Source organism: Molothrus aeneus, chromosome 5 (genome assembly GCF_037042795.1).
Source record: "Molothrus aeneus isolate 106 chromosome 5, BPBGC_Maene_1.0, whole genome shotgun sequence".
In the NCBI taxonomy this organism is placed as follows: domain Eukaryota; kingdom Metazoa; phylum Chordata; class Aves; order Passeriformes; family Icteridae; genus Molothrus; species Molothrus aeneus.
The window spans coordinates 66461504-66480411 of record NC_089650.1 but is presented as its reverse complement, the minus strand read 5'-3'; the positions used below and the strand labels follow the sequence as shown (position 1 = coordinate 66480411).

General features: G+C 44.3%; 1 protein-coding gene across 1 annotated transcript in view; it reads right to left on the bottom strand.

Annotated features, from left to right (window-relative positions):
- SFMBT2 (Scm like with four mbt domains 2) overlaps nt 1–18908 on the bottom strand; it is a 115775-nt gene that overhangs the window by 23839 nt on the left and 73028 nt on the right. The window contains exons 10-15 of the mRNA XM_066551040.1: nt 14103–14185; nt 10895–11021; nt 6541–6654; nt 5205–5247; nt 4524–4594; nt 2737–2876 (exon numbers count right to left, since the gene is read on the bottom strand). Of these exons, the coding sequence (XP_066407137.1) occupies nt 2737–2876; nt 4524–4594; nt 5205–5247; nt 6541–6654; nt 10895–11021; nt 14103–14185 (578 nt within the window). The remainder of the gene's footprint in view (nt 1–2736; nt 2877–4523; nt 4595–5204; nt 5248–6540; nt 6655–10894; nt 11022–14102; nt 14186–18908) is intronic.

The window sequence follows — 18908 nt, the reverse complement described above, 5'->3', positions numbered from 1 at the left end:
TCACAGCTCATCAGGTGCCTTGATCAGCAAACCCAGGGAGTTATTTAACCCCTGTACAGGAGTTTGTTGGCAAAGCTCTCCTTGAGCACACCTCTACACCCACCCCACTGGCTGCTGGGGCACCTTGCTGACCAATTTCCACCAGCAGTGCTGTCCTGTCCCCTCACCAGTGAAATGGTGCTTGCACGAGTTGTCAGAATAGCTGGGAAATGAGCAAGAAAAGAAAACCCAGCCCTGCAATACCAGTGTGGCCCTGTCTGGGCGTTCTCCCAGACACCTAATCAACTGCAGCCCTGCACAGGCACCCACAGTGCCAGGACTTTTCTCAAAGCTGGCTTGTCACCAGCAGGACTCTGCAAACTTCTACACTCAGTTCAAAAACATGAGTGTTTTGTAAGAACAATTATTTCCTTTTCACGGAAGGAAAAAAAAATGAAATTAAAACCTCTGGTCTTAAAATTTAAAACCTCTGGCTTTTACTCTTCTTGTATCTCAAGTGAGTCACTGGGTTTGGCATTTTACCCTACAGCAAAGGTCCACCATCATAGTAACAGTGGTACCTTCTAGCAACACTATCACTTCATACTGCACTCTATTAAATGCAAACAAACAGAATTTTGGAAAAGAAAATTAACTGTGATTTAAACAAAACCAGTGAAGAAACCTAGACCAGTTTCCAACTTTCTCTGGAGATGGAAAATTACATCAACCATCTCAGACAGGTCAAATTTCCTTTGGCTGGAGCGTGACCAGTAGGAGATTTTGGTGGCTGAATTTCAGCCCTCAGCATCAGGATTGGTTTGGGTGCCTTGGAGCACAGGGTGGGTTAGGCAAGCTCAGCCTTTGCTGTTGTCCATCAGTGAGGTTTTATTTTGATGCTGCTGGCCTTTGGATTTTCAGAGCTGACTGAGCTGGAGTCACACCAGTGAACATCATCAGGCAGCACCATCACAAGCCCCTGCCCCACCTCACAAGCACCTGGTATTCATGAAGTTCTCCATGTCATGTATTTCCATGTGCACTGGGGCTCTTTTTTGAGTATATCTGGTGTGCCTGATGCCACTGGGCAGTTCAGCACTGTTCTTCCCATGACAGCTCTCTGGTGCTCACACATTTCCCATCTCCATCCCCCTTGAAACAGTCTCAAGTTTTGAGATGGATGAAGTTTTCTTAGGAGATATCACTGACAAGGTACAGCTAAAAATATGATCACAACTCTTTTCTCCTATTCAAGACCTCAATGATCAGCATTCTTATGAGGAAAAGCTTATTTTCCTTCCTCTATCTGAGATATAATCCCACATTCCTACCTAACAAGAGATGCTAAATCCCAGGGTGGCCTCAAAGCAGGGCAGAAAACTTATTTTTTTAACTTGGAATACTGATGTGTCTGTGGGACAGAGATAGGGGAGCAGAAGAGTTATCTGGGATTCTTTCATTAGATCATCAAGGATCTAAAAGGCATCTTTTGTCATGGTCCATTTTCTTTTTAAATAGACAAAGAGCAAAGTGTCTTAAAAACAGTAAGAGCAGTAAGCAATGAAACCAATTAATCTTTACAGCATATTTCTCTAAAATATGGGGAGGTTATAGATCACCTGGAGTCTTAAGAACTTAGACACCTTATTTAATTTTACAAGGTTGCTGAGGAGTTCTTGGCACATATGAAGAACTGTTTGTGCTTCTTAGATATTCTGACCCCAGTACTAAAACTAAACCTGACAATGTGTTTATTTTAATTTAACTTCAAGTCAGCCTTTATTACATACAACTACCTTACAGTCACCACTTTTCAGCCCAGGTGCAATGGCTGGATGGCAGTAGCTGATGTCTCCATTGTCTTTGGCTCCAGGTTTCAACTTGTTTACCAAGAAAATACTTCAGAAATGAGACAAACTTTGCAGCTGATGTCAAACAACAGGCATTGCCACCTCACTTGCCTCTTCCAGTGAAAGAAACCACAATAAACCAGTGGTCCCAGCAGAAAACCTGTGCTGGCACTGGGAATAATGAACAGCAATGCTGTAAAAGTAAGTTTGGTACTAAACTGCACAAGAGTTACTTGTAACTCACCTAAAACTTTGGGATTCAAGGGTACACACACAGGATGATGCTTCACTGCATCAGTGGTGGAGGCAAGGACAAGCCTTGGGTGGAAAGGGCTGAAGAACATCAGGAACTTCAATTGTGCTGCAATATTTCACCTCCATCCTGCCCATGGCTCTCCATGCTGCTGGCATCTCTCACATCTCAGCAACAGCTACCAGAATCAGGCACAGCAACACCCTGAATGTTTTCTTTTCACCCTTCCCAGAATTTGGAACTGGTTCCCATGGGCAGAATGAGCTTGAGCTTATGGCCATAATAAGCTTGAATATTTTCTGCAAAGTAACACGGACCAATGCTGGACCACTGCCATTGTCCTGCTCCTTGGGAAATTGTTTATGTCTCCAAAAAGAGATGCCCATGTCTCCATGACACTGCTGTTTGCTCCTGTGTTGATGGCAACCCACACTGAAGTTGCTTCCAACCAAAAGAACTCCCCATGTTTCAAAAATATCAGCTCTCCCATCAAAACCCACAATGCAAAACCTGCCCCTTCTCCCTGGCTTGCAGTTTTGCCTCATGGAAACCACTCCAGGACAATTTTAAGTGCATTGTTTGCAAATTCTGGGTCTGGCAAGCCATGACCCATCCTTTCCTCTGACATCCCCCCAAAAGAGAGCTGGGCCATACCTCCTTGAGGACCAGCACACACTTGCCAGGCCCCACAGACTGAGGTAGCTCTGCAATCCTGCCTTTGTTTAAATATGGACCTGAGAAGCAGCGGTGGTTGATGTAGAGCTGGGGGCAGCAGTACCTCCCATTGATGGTGCCTGCAAGGAGAAAGCAGCAGTGAGGTGCCTGCAGCACTCATATACCATAAATCAAGGGCACTTCTTTGTTATTATCATTGTTTTAATTCAAGGGATGGGGCTACAGTTGGGTTAGAAACAATTTATTGTTTAAATAAATATCAATCTTAGAGGCTGTGAGATTTAAGAGAATAAGTAGTCAGCTATAGCTCAAAATGGTCTCAAGTTTTTCCTTACAAGATAATATATAACTTTCTAATCTAATGGATAGTTGCCACAAAGTTTGTTTTGTTTTTCTAATTTATCACCTTTACTTACTTCTACTGTAATGTGTATACTTTCATCCAATGGGATGCAATCACATGTACACACATATGCTTTTAATGTAACTTCTAAACTCTTAGCTTATTCTATACAATTACACCCTTACATTATAAACCCTTCATCAATAGTTTCTCACTTGAAGCATATTCTTACTTATAACTATAGAACATGAGTTTATGATTTTTCTGTTTAATGTCTGTGTACTTTGTTTTTACATCAATTCAAGCTTCTTCCAAGGCTGTAAATTAAACCCTCCTGTGCCTGTGGACGTTTCTATTCTTCTATTTTCCACACTTCTTCCTCCTGGATGTGGGAGGAAGGGGAGGAGAATAAAGGAGGCACAAAATAGAGGGAAGGCTCTGCTATTCAAATCCCTCCAGCATGGGAAAATGAGGTGGTTTTGACAGTGACTGATTTATCTGCACACCCTGCTGAAAGGAGGACTGGGAAAGGAGTTAATCCACGACAGGAGCCAGGGCTGTCCCAGAACTGACAGTGCAGGGGGACACTGCAACCTGCCAGGAGGGGATGCACGAGCTGAGCCTCACAGACAGGCAGTCAGCTCAGGGAGAACATTCTCCCAGTGAAGAAAGAGCCTCAGAAACCCCTCCTCAGCTCCTGTCCAACCCCACAAGTCCTGCAGTGCCACTCCCTGACCCAGCAAGGGTCTACAGAGCAGTTTTCCTTGTCTGGGCTAATTACTCTGGGCTCCTTCATAGACCATGGAGAGAAATGGGAACTTCTAGATGTGGTTCACATGCCTTCCAAGTGGTTATCCACTTTTTTTGGTTATCATACCCAAAAGGACCCTGATTCTCCCCATTTGACTGTAATGGGGTGTTGGCTGCAATGCCAATATGTGTCCCACAGCCTGCTGAAATAAAGTGAGTTAAATCCTGTCCCTGCTGCTGGGTTCACACCATCAATTGGATGAATATTGCACTCAGAGCCTCCTGCCACTGCTAAAGGGGAGAGGAATTTGCCTTCAGCAGAAGCAGCAGCCACACCACACAGTCCTGACCTAAGAGAGGGGACCCATCAGGTCCTGCTGTACCCAATTTCATCAGTGTCAATCAACAACCTGCACCCATCTCCACCAGAGAGAGTCATTAGCCTTGTCTTAACATCAACATCTGCAATGGGCCAGCTCCAGGGGAACTCTGACAGCCCCAGCAGGACATGTGGAGAAACAGACCCTCACCTGGGGTGCATCAGGTGGGTTCACTCCACCTTACAGCCCCTGAGGATGTGGTTCCATCTCCCCACCCCCATGAGAACTCACTGCCTTTCTGGGGTCCTCCCCTTCCATTTGGGAACATGGTTCTTTGAAATAAGGATCCTTACCTGTTGTGTCTAGCTGAGGAACTGGGCAGAGGTCATGAGGTATTTTCTCAACAGGCACTGTGGATGGTAACCTGTTAAAAGAGAAATGGGGTGTATTTAATAGAGTATTTGGTGTATTTAATAGCATCAGACAGGACAAAGGGCCAGAAACAGTCCCCAGGCTGGACCAAAAGCTACACCAGCAACAGCCTGGTATGGGGAACAGAGATACCTCCAACACAATTCCACTTTGCCATGGCTGATCACAGACCAGGGTACTGCAGATGAAGGAGCCAGATCCACCCCTTCTCTGAAAATACACTCTGATGTGTCAGCTTTAGACCTCCAGGCTCCAAATATCCTCCCTTAAACCCCTTAAATTCAGGTTTCTACAAACTGCAAGAGCTAGAGAGGGAAATGCCCTCCTGGTGTATGTCCATCTTCCATAAGCATCCCTTGATGGCCATCAGACAGGGGCTGCACAGCCCCAGCCAACAAAAAATTGCTGTTACAGAGACTTTCTAATATGCTAACAAATATTTCAGACTTCAAAGAATCCTCTTGCTGGCTGTGCTGCAGTATCTGAGCAGTAGTTACTGAGCCACACAGCTGCTGTGTATTATCCCCCCTGGAAGACCTGATGCATTCCTGTGAAAACACCACCTTAAATAAGAAAAAAAAAAAAAAACCAAAACAACTTACTGTTTTTCTGGCTGCACAACTGCAATTCTCCTCTTCCTTCGCACTGCAAAAATGAAGCAAGAAAGAAAAAAATAGTTTTGTCCCCTTCTGTCCTGTTAAGTACACCCAGAATGCATAAAAAAGCTGTGTAAATGCACTGACTAGAAAATGACTTTGAACACAATGAAATGGTACTTAATTACTATCACCATCTTTTCTTGGTATTTTTAAGTAAGTCACTACATCATTAAAACCTACTTTAAGGATGTAATAATACATTTAATCTTTCCTCTGGAATGCTAATATTGTGTTTTATGGGATCAGCATAAAAGAAAAAAATTAAAATGAAAACACAAATATTTTTCCATACAGAACCACATATGGATAAGATTACATTTTACAAGCATGATTACCTCCAGCATAATTTATCCCCAGCAATAACTTGTGATAAGGCTGCATAATGTTGCCATAGCAGTATTCTCCTAAATTAGGCTCTGGCTGCCTGATTTTTAACTTAGGCATATTTAACTCTTCGGAAGGGATGATACATTTTAAAATTTGCCTTTCAGATGTTAATTAATATAAACAATGAGGCCAATTTTTCACCTGGTGGCTTGAGATTGGATATATTGGAACAGGAGAACAACACCAAGTTTCTCATGAACTGCCTTCAAATGCAAATAGAAAGGAAAGAAATTTGTCTTAATATGCACTGGAGGCAGGACAAAACACTGTGGGCTTAATTGTGCTGAGGGGGAATTTAAACTGAACACAAGGAAAATCTCTGAGCTGGCAAGGGCAGTGAAATAAGGGAGAGATGCCCTGGAAAAGGGCAGAAATTCCATCACAGAATGGCAGCAATTATTTCTCCATTTAGATGAAGCAGATGCTGTTTCGGAAAGGGGCACCTGGATGGCCTCTGTATATCCATTCTACCTGACATTTTATGGAGTTTCTTTTTTAAATCTGAGGACTTTGTCCCTAATCCACTCAGCTGCCTGAGTGAACCTGGCTCAGCACAACTCTGACAACCCCACTGACCAACAACCCCTCTGCAAACCCACAACCCCCTCTGCAATCCCAAACCATGGAACAGCCTCCCCCGGCACAGACAACTCCATTTTTGGAGGGGCTGATCACAGAGAAAAATACAAACTGTATAATTCCAGTCTGGTCACTAATTAGGTTTATTATGATTTATTGCAGTACACTTGGTTGTGTACACTTGGTTGTGTACTGTAAATAGCCTGGTTATTGGTCTCCTGAGCAGGTTGATAGTGTCAAAAATGGGATTAGAGACCTTAGGAAAAATCCCTGGCATCATCTGCACTGCTCAGGTCTCCATCCATGTACTTACAAACAGCTTTGTGTGGTGGGGTGAGGTTATAAGCATTTGCTTCACACCAGCCAACAGGGAAAATGTCCATGGACTCCACATCAACAATGTACTCTGGAGAGGGCATCTGTGAACCTATAAACACAAATTTATAATGGGATTTAGGCATGGTAACACCAAGCCCAGAGCCATCCAAGCATCCATTACGAGCCTGGGGAAGCGAATGATGGAACATGTGAAAATAAATCTGCTCCCCTGCACCCCAATCAGGCCCCATTTCATCTTTAGTTCTGCACAGACAAGAAGGATGAGGCTGCTGCATTTACAGTGCAATGTGGTTCAGAGGAAAACTCCATTAAGAGCACTTTGAGGGTGTGCAGTGAAGCAGCCAAAAGCCAGGGAGGTTAAACATATGTAACTTCCCTCAACAAGATAGCCCGGCTGACCCCTGGATATTTTGTGAAGTTGCATAACTGAGTTGGAAGGACTTGTTGAATGCTTGCTCTTAATGGTAGGAGAGTGTATCCCAGAGGCTTTGATGCTCCAGTGCTTCCCTGAAGCTTTTTTGTGCAGCTCTGCCCTTGAGTCCCATTTTTTAAGGGGGAGAGGTACCCACTCTTCTGTCCACAAGCGCCACAAATTCTCCTAGGGTTCCTCACATGAAACAAGAGCTGATCACCCAACAGGAGAGAAGAAATATAAAAATCCCAAGTGGGACACATGCACCAAGGTCTCTGTCACAATGCTGACTCCAAAACTTCACCTGAAGTCTCTAGTTAAAGCAATTATCTTCCAATTTGTTTATACACCTCCTTTAGAAGAAAACCTCCTGTCCTCATTGATGTGAGTCTCACTCACAGAACAAAAGAATTATTTAGGTTGGAAAAGATCTCCAAGATCATCAAGCCCAACCACTAACCCATCACTGGCAGGCCCATCACTAACCCATGTCTCTCAGCACCACGTCTACACGACTTTTGAACACTTCCAGAGATATTATTCCACCACTACCCTGGGAAACGTGTTAAAATGCTTGACCACCCCTTCAAAGAAGGAAATTTTTCCTACTTTTTTTTTTCCCTAATTTACCTGATGTCCACTTAAAATCCAATGAAGATATTCCTGCTGGCTTTGAGTTCTTTCTAAAGCAACCCTTGTGTCCTGAGTCATTGCACCATTTAACTACTCCAAGTTCAAGTTGCTGGTACAGCTGGGCCAGCAACTTCACCTCCTCCCTCTGCCAATTCCACCCCAGGAGAGACAGCTCCAGCACCAGCATGGGGTGATCTCCTAATGAAAGGGACCAAAGGATCAGCAGCTCCCCCTGCATCACCCTTGCCTTGGCATCTGTCAGAACATCTTTGCCTCCTGCTAAAGGCAGCAAATGTTTGACTGTGCACAGCCAGAGGACTACAGGGAGCTTGCCACTAATCTGTGTTCATCAAGGGCTTGTGGTGTAATTGAAACAGTAATTGAACTTTGTGATGGGAACAGCACTGAGGCTGAGGTGCAGCATTTGGATCAGTAATAAACCTGCTGCTCTCAGAGTGTGTGGCTGCAGAAAAAAGCCTCCTCCTCGAAGGAGGCAGGGAAATAGGTGAACACTGCTGGAGGAAATAATGAAAAAAATGCAATTAGGATGTCTGTGTAGATCCATGGATGTCCTCATGGTGTTCCCCTGAGCCCTGCATTGTGTTCATGCACTATCATTGAAAATATACACTGGAGTAGGGGGAAGAGAATGGGATGAAGGCATAGGTCAAGGACACAATTTGCTGAACACAAGATTTCAGCTGAAATCTTGTATTTGCTGCTGAAATTCCCTGAAAAACCATTTCCCTCCACAAGATAATACCACATGGTCACTGCTCAGTTTGAACCTGATGAAAGCTCCAGTGGGGAGCTCCATTTCCACCTGACACCACAAATCCAGGCAAGGAGCCCATGTGACAACAGTGAGTCAGTGGCAAGACATGCACACAGTGAGCAAGCCATGGATCAAGCCCTAAACAGAGCAAGAAATCAACACAGACCCCACTGAAATGTCACCAGGTCTGGGAAAACCAATTGCTTCATTATTGTAATGGTGAATTCTGACAAAACAGACTCAATTCTTTTAGAGGTCCTTTCCAATCCTAATTATTCTACAGCTCAAAATTATTATAAAGTAACCAGATGAAACATACTCTCCTGCTTACAAGCAACAATAAATGAGACGTGAAGGGTCTTTTCCAACCAAAGTGGTTCTATGAACATTCTGCTTCTGAAGTTTACAGCTGCAGTCACCCTGAGGAGCAAGAAAGCAGCACAATGCCCGTTCTCCTGCAACACTTTGTTCCTCTTGTAAGACATGTTCACAGCTCCTCTGTCCTCCCTGGCACTGCTTCTGCCCTCTGGCAATTGATAACCCTGCTTTCCACTTCCAACATCTTACTGCTTCCCTTGGCCTCGCTCACAGGAGTGGAAAACAGCTTTTCTGAGACTCATTAGTTTCATCTGTTGCGTTTTATGCCGCTCTCTTCTCAGAGCAAGAAATGTCCGTGGGAATTGGGAGGTTAAAGGGAAAACAAGGAGACTGGAAACAGGGTGAGGAAAATGTCTGCTATGAATTTTACAGGATGGGTAGAACAGAGCAGCAACTCCAGAAAACTGCAGAAGGGGAAATTACAGGAAACCTCCCTGGAGAAGTGATTAACCAAAGGGTTTTCCTCAAATTCCTGGGCTGTGCAGGGAGCGTGCATTATTACTTGTATAAATTCACACCAGAAAGCTTCAAGCTCTAAAATTTAAAATGAACCAGTAAAAATTAACAATGCAGATGATGAGTAATAAAGTAGCAGAGAGCACAGAGCATCCCATCAGTCCTGAGCTTCTCCTCCACCACGGGGGAACCGCACTGCTGCTCATTAAACGCTCGCCTTCGAGTTTAGGGTTTTGCTACTGTACAAAGTGTGATTTATCACACAGTGCTCCTAACTCAGCCCTGTCTAACTCAGCCCTGCTTAACTCCTGTGCTCCTGGTTTATGGCTGCAGCCTGGGCTGTCCAACTGGGAAACTGGGAGGGCAACCATGAAAGCTGCAGAGGCGCCTGTGATAAATGGTGGGACCTGAGGTCTTCAGTGAGGGGCTCCTGTGGAACTGGGGAGCCTTGCTGCTTCCAGAATATAAATAATCAGTTAGAAACAACACTATATTAATGGAGTAAAAAAAACCCCCATGCCTCACTTCAAGCCACATTTATTTTACAACTCTGCAAGCAGTTGGTTGTGTTTTTTTTTTTTTAATGCCTGCTTTTTGCATAACACTGTGCATACTGTAGTGATGTATTCCTAGAGCAGCAAAGATTTCTCTCTGTTTTCTGCAGTCTTTTGCATCTTTTCTGTTTACGACAGATCATTCAATTCCTGGTACTGAGATATAAACCAAGCTTAGAGCACCTATATATCAGAACTCAAAAGAAAGTAGATGTACACAGGGCTTTTTTATGGTAAGCTGTAAAAAAACATGCTTTAAGAAATTAAGAGAGTAAGAGGCAGGAAGAAAGAGATGAGGGAAGGAAGCAACTTGGGAGTGTGTTGCTCTCGTCCTGCATCTATCCACATCTTTGGCATATACAAGTGAAGACACCTGGTCATTTAAGAAAAGAAGTTCCCAAAATGGGTCAAATTCCCTGATCAGATGGGTGTAAATTCAACAACAGCCTCAGTGGGAATGAAATTTAAAACAATTGTTGATTCCAGCAATTAAAAAATAATATTTGCCCTGTATTCAGACCAGGCTCCAGATAAGCTTTTGCTACCTTGAGCTAGAAGGCAAACAATCTTAGAGTTCAAAAAACAAAACCTGCCCTTGCACACAGCTCTACCAAAAGCAAACACTTGGGAGGAATTATAAATGTTTTGGGTTACCTGGCAATGTTTTTACCAACTTTAAGGGCTCTGATTAGAGACCTCTCCTCCTGTACAAACTGTCAGGTTGGGAACTGCTGTAGAAGTCACAGCTGCACAAGTGAGGCAAACTTCTATTTCTAGGATGAGGGTGTATGATGGTGGCAGGGAGGAGGTTGTCATCATGGTGATAAAGACCATGTGGATGGAAGGGTGAAGGAACTTGCAGCTGCCCCAGAGAAAGAGCAGGTAAATGTAATGCCTCATAAAACATAACTGGTCAGTATGCACAAAATTGGAAAGTTGAAGAGAGCAATTTTGTGCAGAGGATGAAGGATAAAATTAAGAGAGTGAGAGAGTGAGAGTGAAATAGTGAGAGAGAGAGAGAGAGAGTGAGTGAGTGAGTGAGTGAGTGAGTGAGTGAGTGAGTGAGTGAGTGAGTGAGTGAGTGCAGCAGACAAACACAAGCAGCCTTTAGAGCAGGTACCTTCCAGGTGCAGCCACATCAGCCGTCCTTTCACCGAGGTGATGGAAGCCACACAAATCTCTGCAGGGTTCCTGGGGTTCACTGCCTCCAGCTTCATGTTCTTGGTGAAGCCACGGCTGAAGGATGTCTGAAAAGAGGCAAGAGGCAACGCTGAAACATGGCACTGCAGCACTGCACAACTTCAACCAGACTGTGTGCTGGGAAGCATACATTTAGCATGGTTTGCTTTCTGCTGGAAGGGCAGGATTCCCTGAAGAATGCAAAGGCATCCAGAGCCAAATCAGAGCTGTGCTGGTGCAGCCCAGGGTGAGGCAGCTGTGCCCCTGCAGCACATGGGGGTCTGCAGGGGAGTAGACACTGCTGCCCCTGGAGGATCCCTGTCACAGGAGATGGACACCCAGAGGAGGCTGTGACCCTGGAGAGAGGAGCCCATGCAGGAGCAGGTTTGCACCAGCACCCATTGAAAACTCAGTGATGAAATGCATGTCATGTTCTACTCCTATCCCTGACTCCTAGGGGACTGGGAGGAAGCTGCTCCACATCAGCTCCAAGGATGTCTGAATGTTTGCTAATGATCATTTTCTGTTAATGTGATACTACCCAGAGGGTTCCTAGAACTCCAGTGCTTAAGCATCTCTTACCTTGCCAGGAGAAACTTTACAAAGCAAAAAACCACCTTGCCTAGGACCAGAGAAACCTCTTCAAGCATTCAGTCACCCAAGCTGACTGGAGCTGAAGATATCTGAGTAACCTTTTCAAGTGTGCTTTTCTTCATGGAATTTTCATGGATGGACCTCTGAGCAACCAATCTAGAGGATGGCAGCAGTGCCCATGGGATGGGGGGACTGGAACTAGACAGTCTTTAATGACCCTTCCAACCCAAACCATCCTGTGATTCTGTTTTAAGCTCAATGAACAAGGATTTCAGGTACATTGGCTGGAGTGTAGATGGATCCAGATGTGCTCATTGCCACTGTTCCTTCCAATGTCCCCTCCTGTCATTTATTCTCAGCCCCTTCCCAGTTTTTCCCCCACCACTCTCCCTGAAAACACACTAATGCAACACCTGTGTCCATACCAGGGCTTCCTCTCCTTGGATTTCCCTCCCCTCTGTTCCACCTGCTCTGCATCCCTCTGCACACAGTAGCACAGAAAGGGTTCCCTCTCTGAAATGAGATTTTTTTACTGATAATAATTGGGATGGGTAATAATTGCCACTGACTCAAAATGACACCAAACCCTCATCCTATGTGAGAAACTGGAAGCCAGGCTCAAATTCAACCCTTCTGCCATTGCTACAACACCAAGGACCATGGGCACTTCACCTTGAACAACCACTGAGAGCTCTCTGAGAGACTAAAACCTCATGGCTTTGGTCTCTTTTCCATCCTAGAACATTCTGCTACTCTCAAGCACACCTTGGACTGCCTCAAGCCTTGCTCAGCACACAGATCAGCTTCACCCTGCAAAAGCTGCTGAGTTTGTTAAAATGCCTTTTATGTTGCCTAACAAGGAAATGCCATTCATCATCACCCTGGCTCCTTTCATTGCAGTTCGGTGCTGGAGGCTCATTTATACAGAATCAATGGCAAAACAGTTAGGTGGAGTTTATTTTACTAAGCATTTGGGCACGTCAATCCATTCCACAACTGCCTCTCCTTGTTAAAAAATCCCTCCTGGGGAAACAGCTACAGCACCTCCAGTGCCAGCACCACGTCTGGCTGCACGAGGTGGGAGATGCAAAGAAAGCTTCCATCAAAGAGCCCCTCACAGCCACAATTCAAGGGGACCAGCCAGCCAGGAGGCTGCACAAGTGAAAGCAGAGCAGTTCCTTCTGAAAAGAATTGTGTTATTGAGAGTGGAAGAATAAGAGACACATGTTCATCTGATGAATGTTTCCTTAAAAACAAAAAAAAAAAAGGACCAAAAAATGCCCAGACCTGACTTAATCTTAGAGGATATTATGCAGAGACTTTTCTCAAGGCTGCCACAGCTGAGAGAAGAGATCCACTAGTTGGCAAAATGAAAAGAGATATAAAGGAAAGGTGGGGATGCTTGCAAAAGGGAAATGCAAAAATAGCCCCACTGTATTGGTGTGATGCATTACTGTCCAGCTTCCCTCAGGACTGCTGGAAATCTTTGCTTTAAGTCCCTTCAGGGAGACAGCCTCTATTGGGCAAAGAAATCCTTACTCTGGTTTGACTCCCAAGTCAGACTCTGCTCATGGTACAGTTCCTGTGAGTTCATCAATAAAAAATTCATTAATTCACCATCAAAGCTTCCAAGCCAGGCTGCCCCTAGGCCACCACAGACGAGGAAAGCCATGGAAAACCACAGCTGGTGCCTGTCTCCATTCTGCTTTCCATAAATACCACATCCCTCAGTCCTGTGACTTTCTGTAACATTCCTACAGAAACCTGTCTGTCCATCATTCACCACATCACTTCATTTTGCAAAGCTTCCTGTGCTCATTTTAGGTGCACCACTAACATTTAGGTACCACCATCAGGAGTATTTTCAGTTATTGATGGGATCTCAACCCTCATCAGCTGATGGGCACATGAAGGAGAGCACCAGGTTGCTGGGAAAGGCAGAATGCTACATCTGCCTTTCCCCAAGCAATGAATATCTGTCAGATCAAGCCACACAAGACTGTCACTGCCATAAAACAGCCTGCAAAAGATTATTTCAAAAGCTGTGAATCTTAATGGCATCCATCACTCTCACATCACTATTTCAGCATCAAGGAGGGACACGAACTGTTCCAAGGACCAGAGCATCCATGAGGGTTAATCATCCTCTCCTTCATTTTCAACATTTAGCATTTTAATACATGTGGTTTGGTTTCTCTGTATCCCTGGGATACAGAGAGAACACCTAAAATGTAAAAAGGGACAAATGATACTATGCAACTTCTTTACCTGAATTATTTTTAGTAGCACTTGAATTAATAGTAATAACCAGTTGAGATCCTTTTAGTGCTGTACAAAACCAGGGAGGGGATGAAGAGCAGGATAATTACAGATAAAGACAAGACTAAAATAAGTTTTTTCTCTTTTAGGGATGGAAACCTGGAAGATTCCCCCAGTTTCCTACCTAAGGCATCCTCACAGTGCTCTGGGAGGAAGCCCTCAAAGCTTTGCAGCACCTTTTCTGTGCAAGCTGTTTTGTTTCACATGGCAGGACAGGAGCAAAGGGAAGAACTTACGTTTCTAAAGCACAGGTGAGGTGCTGCCTCAGCTCCACACTGCTTCTGGTAGTCTGCCCAGTCAAAGTCCTGGCCAGAGTAACCTGCAGGACAACAAAACAAAAAGAGCCATCAGCCACCACTCCACACCACAGAGGACAAAACAGACCACAAGGAGATGAGGATTTGTGTTTCAGCATCTCATCCTGCCTCAGTGACCCCTGCAGTGCCAGCAGGGCCCCCATGCTTGAGCGTGTCCAAAGGAGAGCAACGAGGCTGGTGAGGGGCTTGGAACACAAGCCATATGAAGAACGACTGAGGGAGCTGGGGTTGTTCAACCTGGAGAAAAGGAGACTCAGAGGTGACTTTATCACGGTCTTTAACTTCCTGAAGGGTGACTGTGGTGAGCTGGGGGTCGGTCTCTTTCTCTGGGCAAAAACAGACAGAACAAGAGGACACAGTCTCAAGCTGCACCAAGGGAGATACAGGCTGGAATTAAGGAGGAAGTTTTTCACAGAAAGAGTGGTCAAATACAGGAATCATCTACCCAGGGAGGTGGTGGAGTCACCATCCCTTGATGTGTTTAAAAAAAGACTGGATGTGGCACTTGGTGCCATGATCTAGCTGAGGTGTTAGAACATGGGTTGGACTCAATGATCTTAAAGGTCTCTTCCAACCTAGAAATTCTGTGATTCTGTGATTCTGTGGTCACACACCATGAGAGCCAATGGCTCCTCCAGCCTCCACTCACACATCTGCATTTCACTGCCAAGACTCCACTAAAAAGTACTAAGACATAATCATTTCCCCTATTTTCCCTTTTCTGTGAGCATCTCCCAACTTTTAACAAACCCATAACTAATGACAAGTGCCACTGTGCCAAATTTCCACATAGGGCTAGTTATGGACTTCTTCTTTCTCCTGCTTTTAGATGTCTAAAAGGTGGACAAGGTTATGGAGCTGGACATGGGATATTTGCTGCTCTCTCAGGAATGGACAGGGAGGGGATCAGCACATCAGGAGCTGATCTATCCTCCCTTTCAAAGCAGGAGATAAATTCCCCTCTCTTCATTCATGTACCCTTCCCGAGTGGCCCCCCAGCAGCTCAGGGTGTGTGAGCTGAATCCCATCGCAGTAAAAATGTTACAGAAATCTGGAGCAGAGCAGGAAAATGAATGCAGATCCCCCTCAGACAGCCTCAGCAAGCAGATCATCCCTTCAGCCTCTGCTTCTAGGTAAAATAAAGGGATTCCTTTAAATGAGCATCTCTCAAGGAGTCCCATCATAGAAAGACAAATCAGACCTCAGCTCATCCACTATTCCTACTTTGCAATTCAGGCAATAAATTCTTGGGACAGAAACATTTGGGGGATTTTTCATTTGCTTTTGGGAGCTTTTTTTTTTTTTTTTTTGGCCTTCCTCTTAAGTTTCTATTTTTGCAGTGCTTGAAACCAGTGAGTGCTAATCCTGTCCAGGGGCTTGAGGATACTCTAATGACATTACTGCAGAACTACTCTTATGGAAAGTTTCAGGAGTCACCCAAAGGCCAAATTCTCAATCTCCCTAGAAATCTCAGCCTGGCCTCATTTCACAGAACATCCCTAAATGCCTTTTGCATTGATAGTCAAAAAGGGACACTCAAGATCAAATGTGAATGAATCTTTTATGACAATGAAAATTGTGGCTTTTTTTTTATAGGCAAGGACTGGAATACTGAGTACAATCCCCTATCAGTCTGCCAGATCCCAAAAAAAGGAGGCAAAATTTTTGAAAACAACATGCCAAGCATCCTGCTAAGATCCAAGTATCTTGGATAAGATGATTTCTATTCCTAGTAATTGCATTCATGACAAACAAATTACTGAGATAAAGCCTTGAGCTATGATGCCTGTCTCTGTGGGGCATTAAAGTGCATAATAATTAAAAAACTAAACATGCACAGGGAAGGAAAAAAAGGGTAGTTACTTATAAAAAATGTTCTTTTTTCATACAAAAAATATCCTTGCACTGTTTTTTAACAATTTCTGCAACAGTATTTGTGAGGGTTTCTAGAATGAGGTGAGAGATGAGAATCTGGTTTCTCATTTTCAGAAAGCTGATTTATTATTATATTATATTAAAAAATGTTATACTAAAACTACACTAAAGAAAGAAAAAAGATACATCAACAAGAAGGTTTAACAAGAATAAATAATGAAAACCTGTAATTCCTCAGAACCTTGACACAGCTTGTCCCTGATTGGTCATTAAATTAAAACAATTCACATGGAACCAATCAAACATTCACCTGTTGGTAAACAATGTCTAAGCCACATTCCAAAGCAGCAAAACACAGGAGCAGCAATCAGACAATTATTGTTTTCACTCCTCTCTGAGGCTTCTCAGCTTCCCAGGAAAAAAAATCCTGGGCAACGAAAAATTTTCAAAAAACATCATAGTAACAACGCTTAATCTCTTTTTTTATCTCCAATTTAACCCCCTCATGGATAGGGTTTGCATCTCAATTTTGATCAACACAGATCTTGTCAGAATGGATGGAAAAGGCCTATTAGAGATGTTTTAGTGAGGTACAAAAACCTGACTGTGCTGTCACCACGCAACCACCCCGCTCAGCTCTGCACCACTGGAACCACTGGAAGCCTTTTCCTTCAGGCTTCAGCAGGAATGGAACCAGGAAGGGCAGCTGGGGAGGTAAAAATAACTCCCTGCAGCAGCACAGGGAGGGTTCCAAGAGGAGAACACCCAGGAGTTGATTTCACATGAGCCCTGATTTGTCTGTGGCCTTTGCACGGTGAGGCTGCACCTCGAGGGCTGTGGCCGGTTCTGGGCCTTCAGGGCCACAGAGCCTTGGAGGGGCTGGGGCTGTCCAGGGAAGGGATGGAGCTGGGAAGGGTCTGGGGAACCTGAGGGAGCTGGGAAGGGGCTCAGCCTGGAGAAAAGGAGGCTCAGAGGGAACTCCTGGCTCTGCACAAGTCCCTGACAGGAGGGGACTACTGTATTTGCAGGATGGCCCAATGGCAGGAAGGAATGATGAATCTGACTCCAGGTTCTCAGAAGGCTAATTTATTATTTAATGAAAATATATTATATTAAAGAATATAGAAAGGACACTTACAAAAGGCTAAAAAGATAATAATGAAAACTCCTGACTCTTTTCAGAGTCCCAACACAGCTTGGCACTAACTGGCCAAAGAGTGAAAACAACCCACAGCAGAATCCAATGAAACAATCACCTGTTGGAGAAACAATCTCCAAACACATTCCACATGTAAGCACAACACAGGAGAAGCAAATGAGATAAAAATTTGTTTTCCTTTTTCTCTGAGGCTTCTCAACTTCCCAGGAGAAAATCCTGGGCAAAAGGATTTTTCAGAAAATCTGAATGCCACAGGTGAACAGCCAGGGGGAGCGGGCTGTGCTCCCAGGGAACAGGGACAGGAGGAGAGGGAAAGGCACTAAGCTGCACTAGGAGAGGGGCAGGGTGGATATTAGGAGGAACTTCTAACACTGAAAGGGTTGTCAGGCATTGGAATGGGCTGCCCAGGGAAGGGGTGGAAGTGATAAGAAACAACTCAGTGCTGTGGTCTGCGTGACAGCGTGGCCATCAAAGGTTGGACTTGATGGCCCAGCTTGCCTGGAGATCTTTTCCAACCTCACTGCCTCCCTCAGCACACAGGGAGGTACCAGGTGCCCAGGGCCTCCATCAGCACATAGCACTCACACCCTGGAAGGCTCAGCCCAAGGCACAGCACTGAGAGCTGTGTTTGCACAACCCCTCAAACATGCAACACCTTCACCATGTTTGCCACCTCAGCTCCGGGCATGGAAGAGCCCAGCATCAGAAGCTAATTCAAAGCAAGTATAATACAAATGTACACGAGGTTTTGGAAGTGGCTTTTCCTTAGTAAGCTTTACAACAAGGAACATTATCAATTTTTTTTTTCCCCCACTTAATAATAGCTCATAAAACAATGATTGTTACTCTAAAGGAAAGTGGTCTATAAATCCTGCTCTAATAAATATAAACAGAGCTTGTTCAATGTTTATACAGCAGCAGTTAATGGGTATTCATTTTTGGCACTGTACAGGAAAATACTGCTCTCTATTTCAAGTAGCAAATATTTGCACCTCCTTTTCATGACCCATTTACTCTTTGTTTGTCTTCAATAAAGCCCCGATAAGCAAAAAGGAAAGAGAATGGATATCAGACAAATAAAGGACTCCAAACTCTAATATCCCAACCTGACATATTGTGCTGACCAGAAAAAATCAGTTGATTCTGAGATCAGAAAACTTCCTTGTCAAGCCTATATTAACCAGGGGTTTGGATGCTTTTCACCTTCCATCTGCTTTCTTTTTTAGTGGTCTTTGGGTTTTTGTTGTGTTTAGTTTGTGCTTATTTTCAAATGACTCATTCTAATATCTGATTACATTTTAGTAACTCAAAGAAAGTGTCTGCCCATAGAAAAGGCTTTAAGGTGCTAAAATTCAGTTTGGACATGCAGCCCTTACACACAGTATAAAAAATACAGCAACTCACAGAATTCATCTATCTGCCACTGCTTTTTTGCCTTTTTAATAGCTTCCCCCCAGGATTTCTGATCTCAGAGCAGAAAGCCAATTTGATTTTCACAAGGGGAATAAGGAGAGACTTTCTGCACCTCCTCAGGTGGATCTCAATAACCAGGCACCACACAAGATCACAGAATCACAGAATGGTTTGGGCTGGAAGGGGCCTGGAAGATGACCCAGTTCCACCCCTCTGACATGGGCTGGGACACCTCCCACCAGACCTGGCCAAGTTGAAAAATATTCACATAACAGATG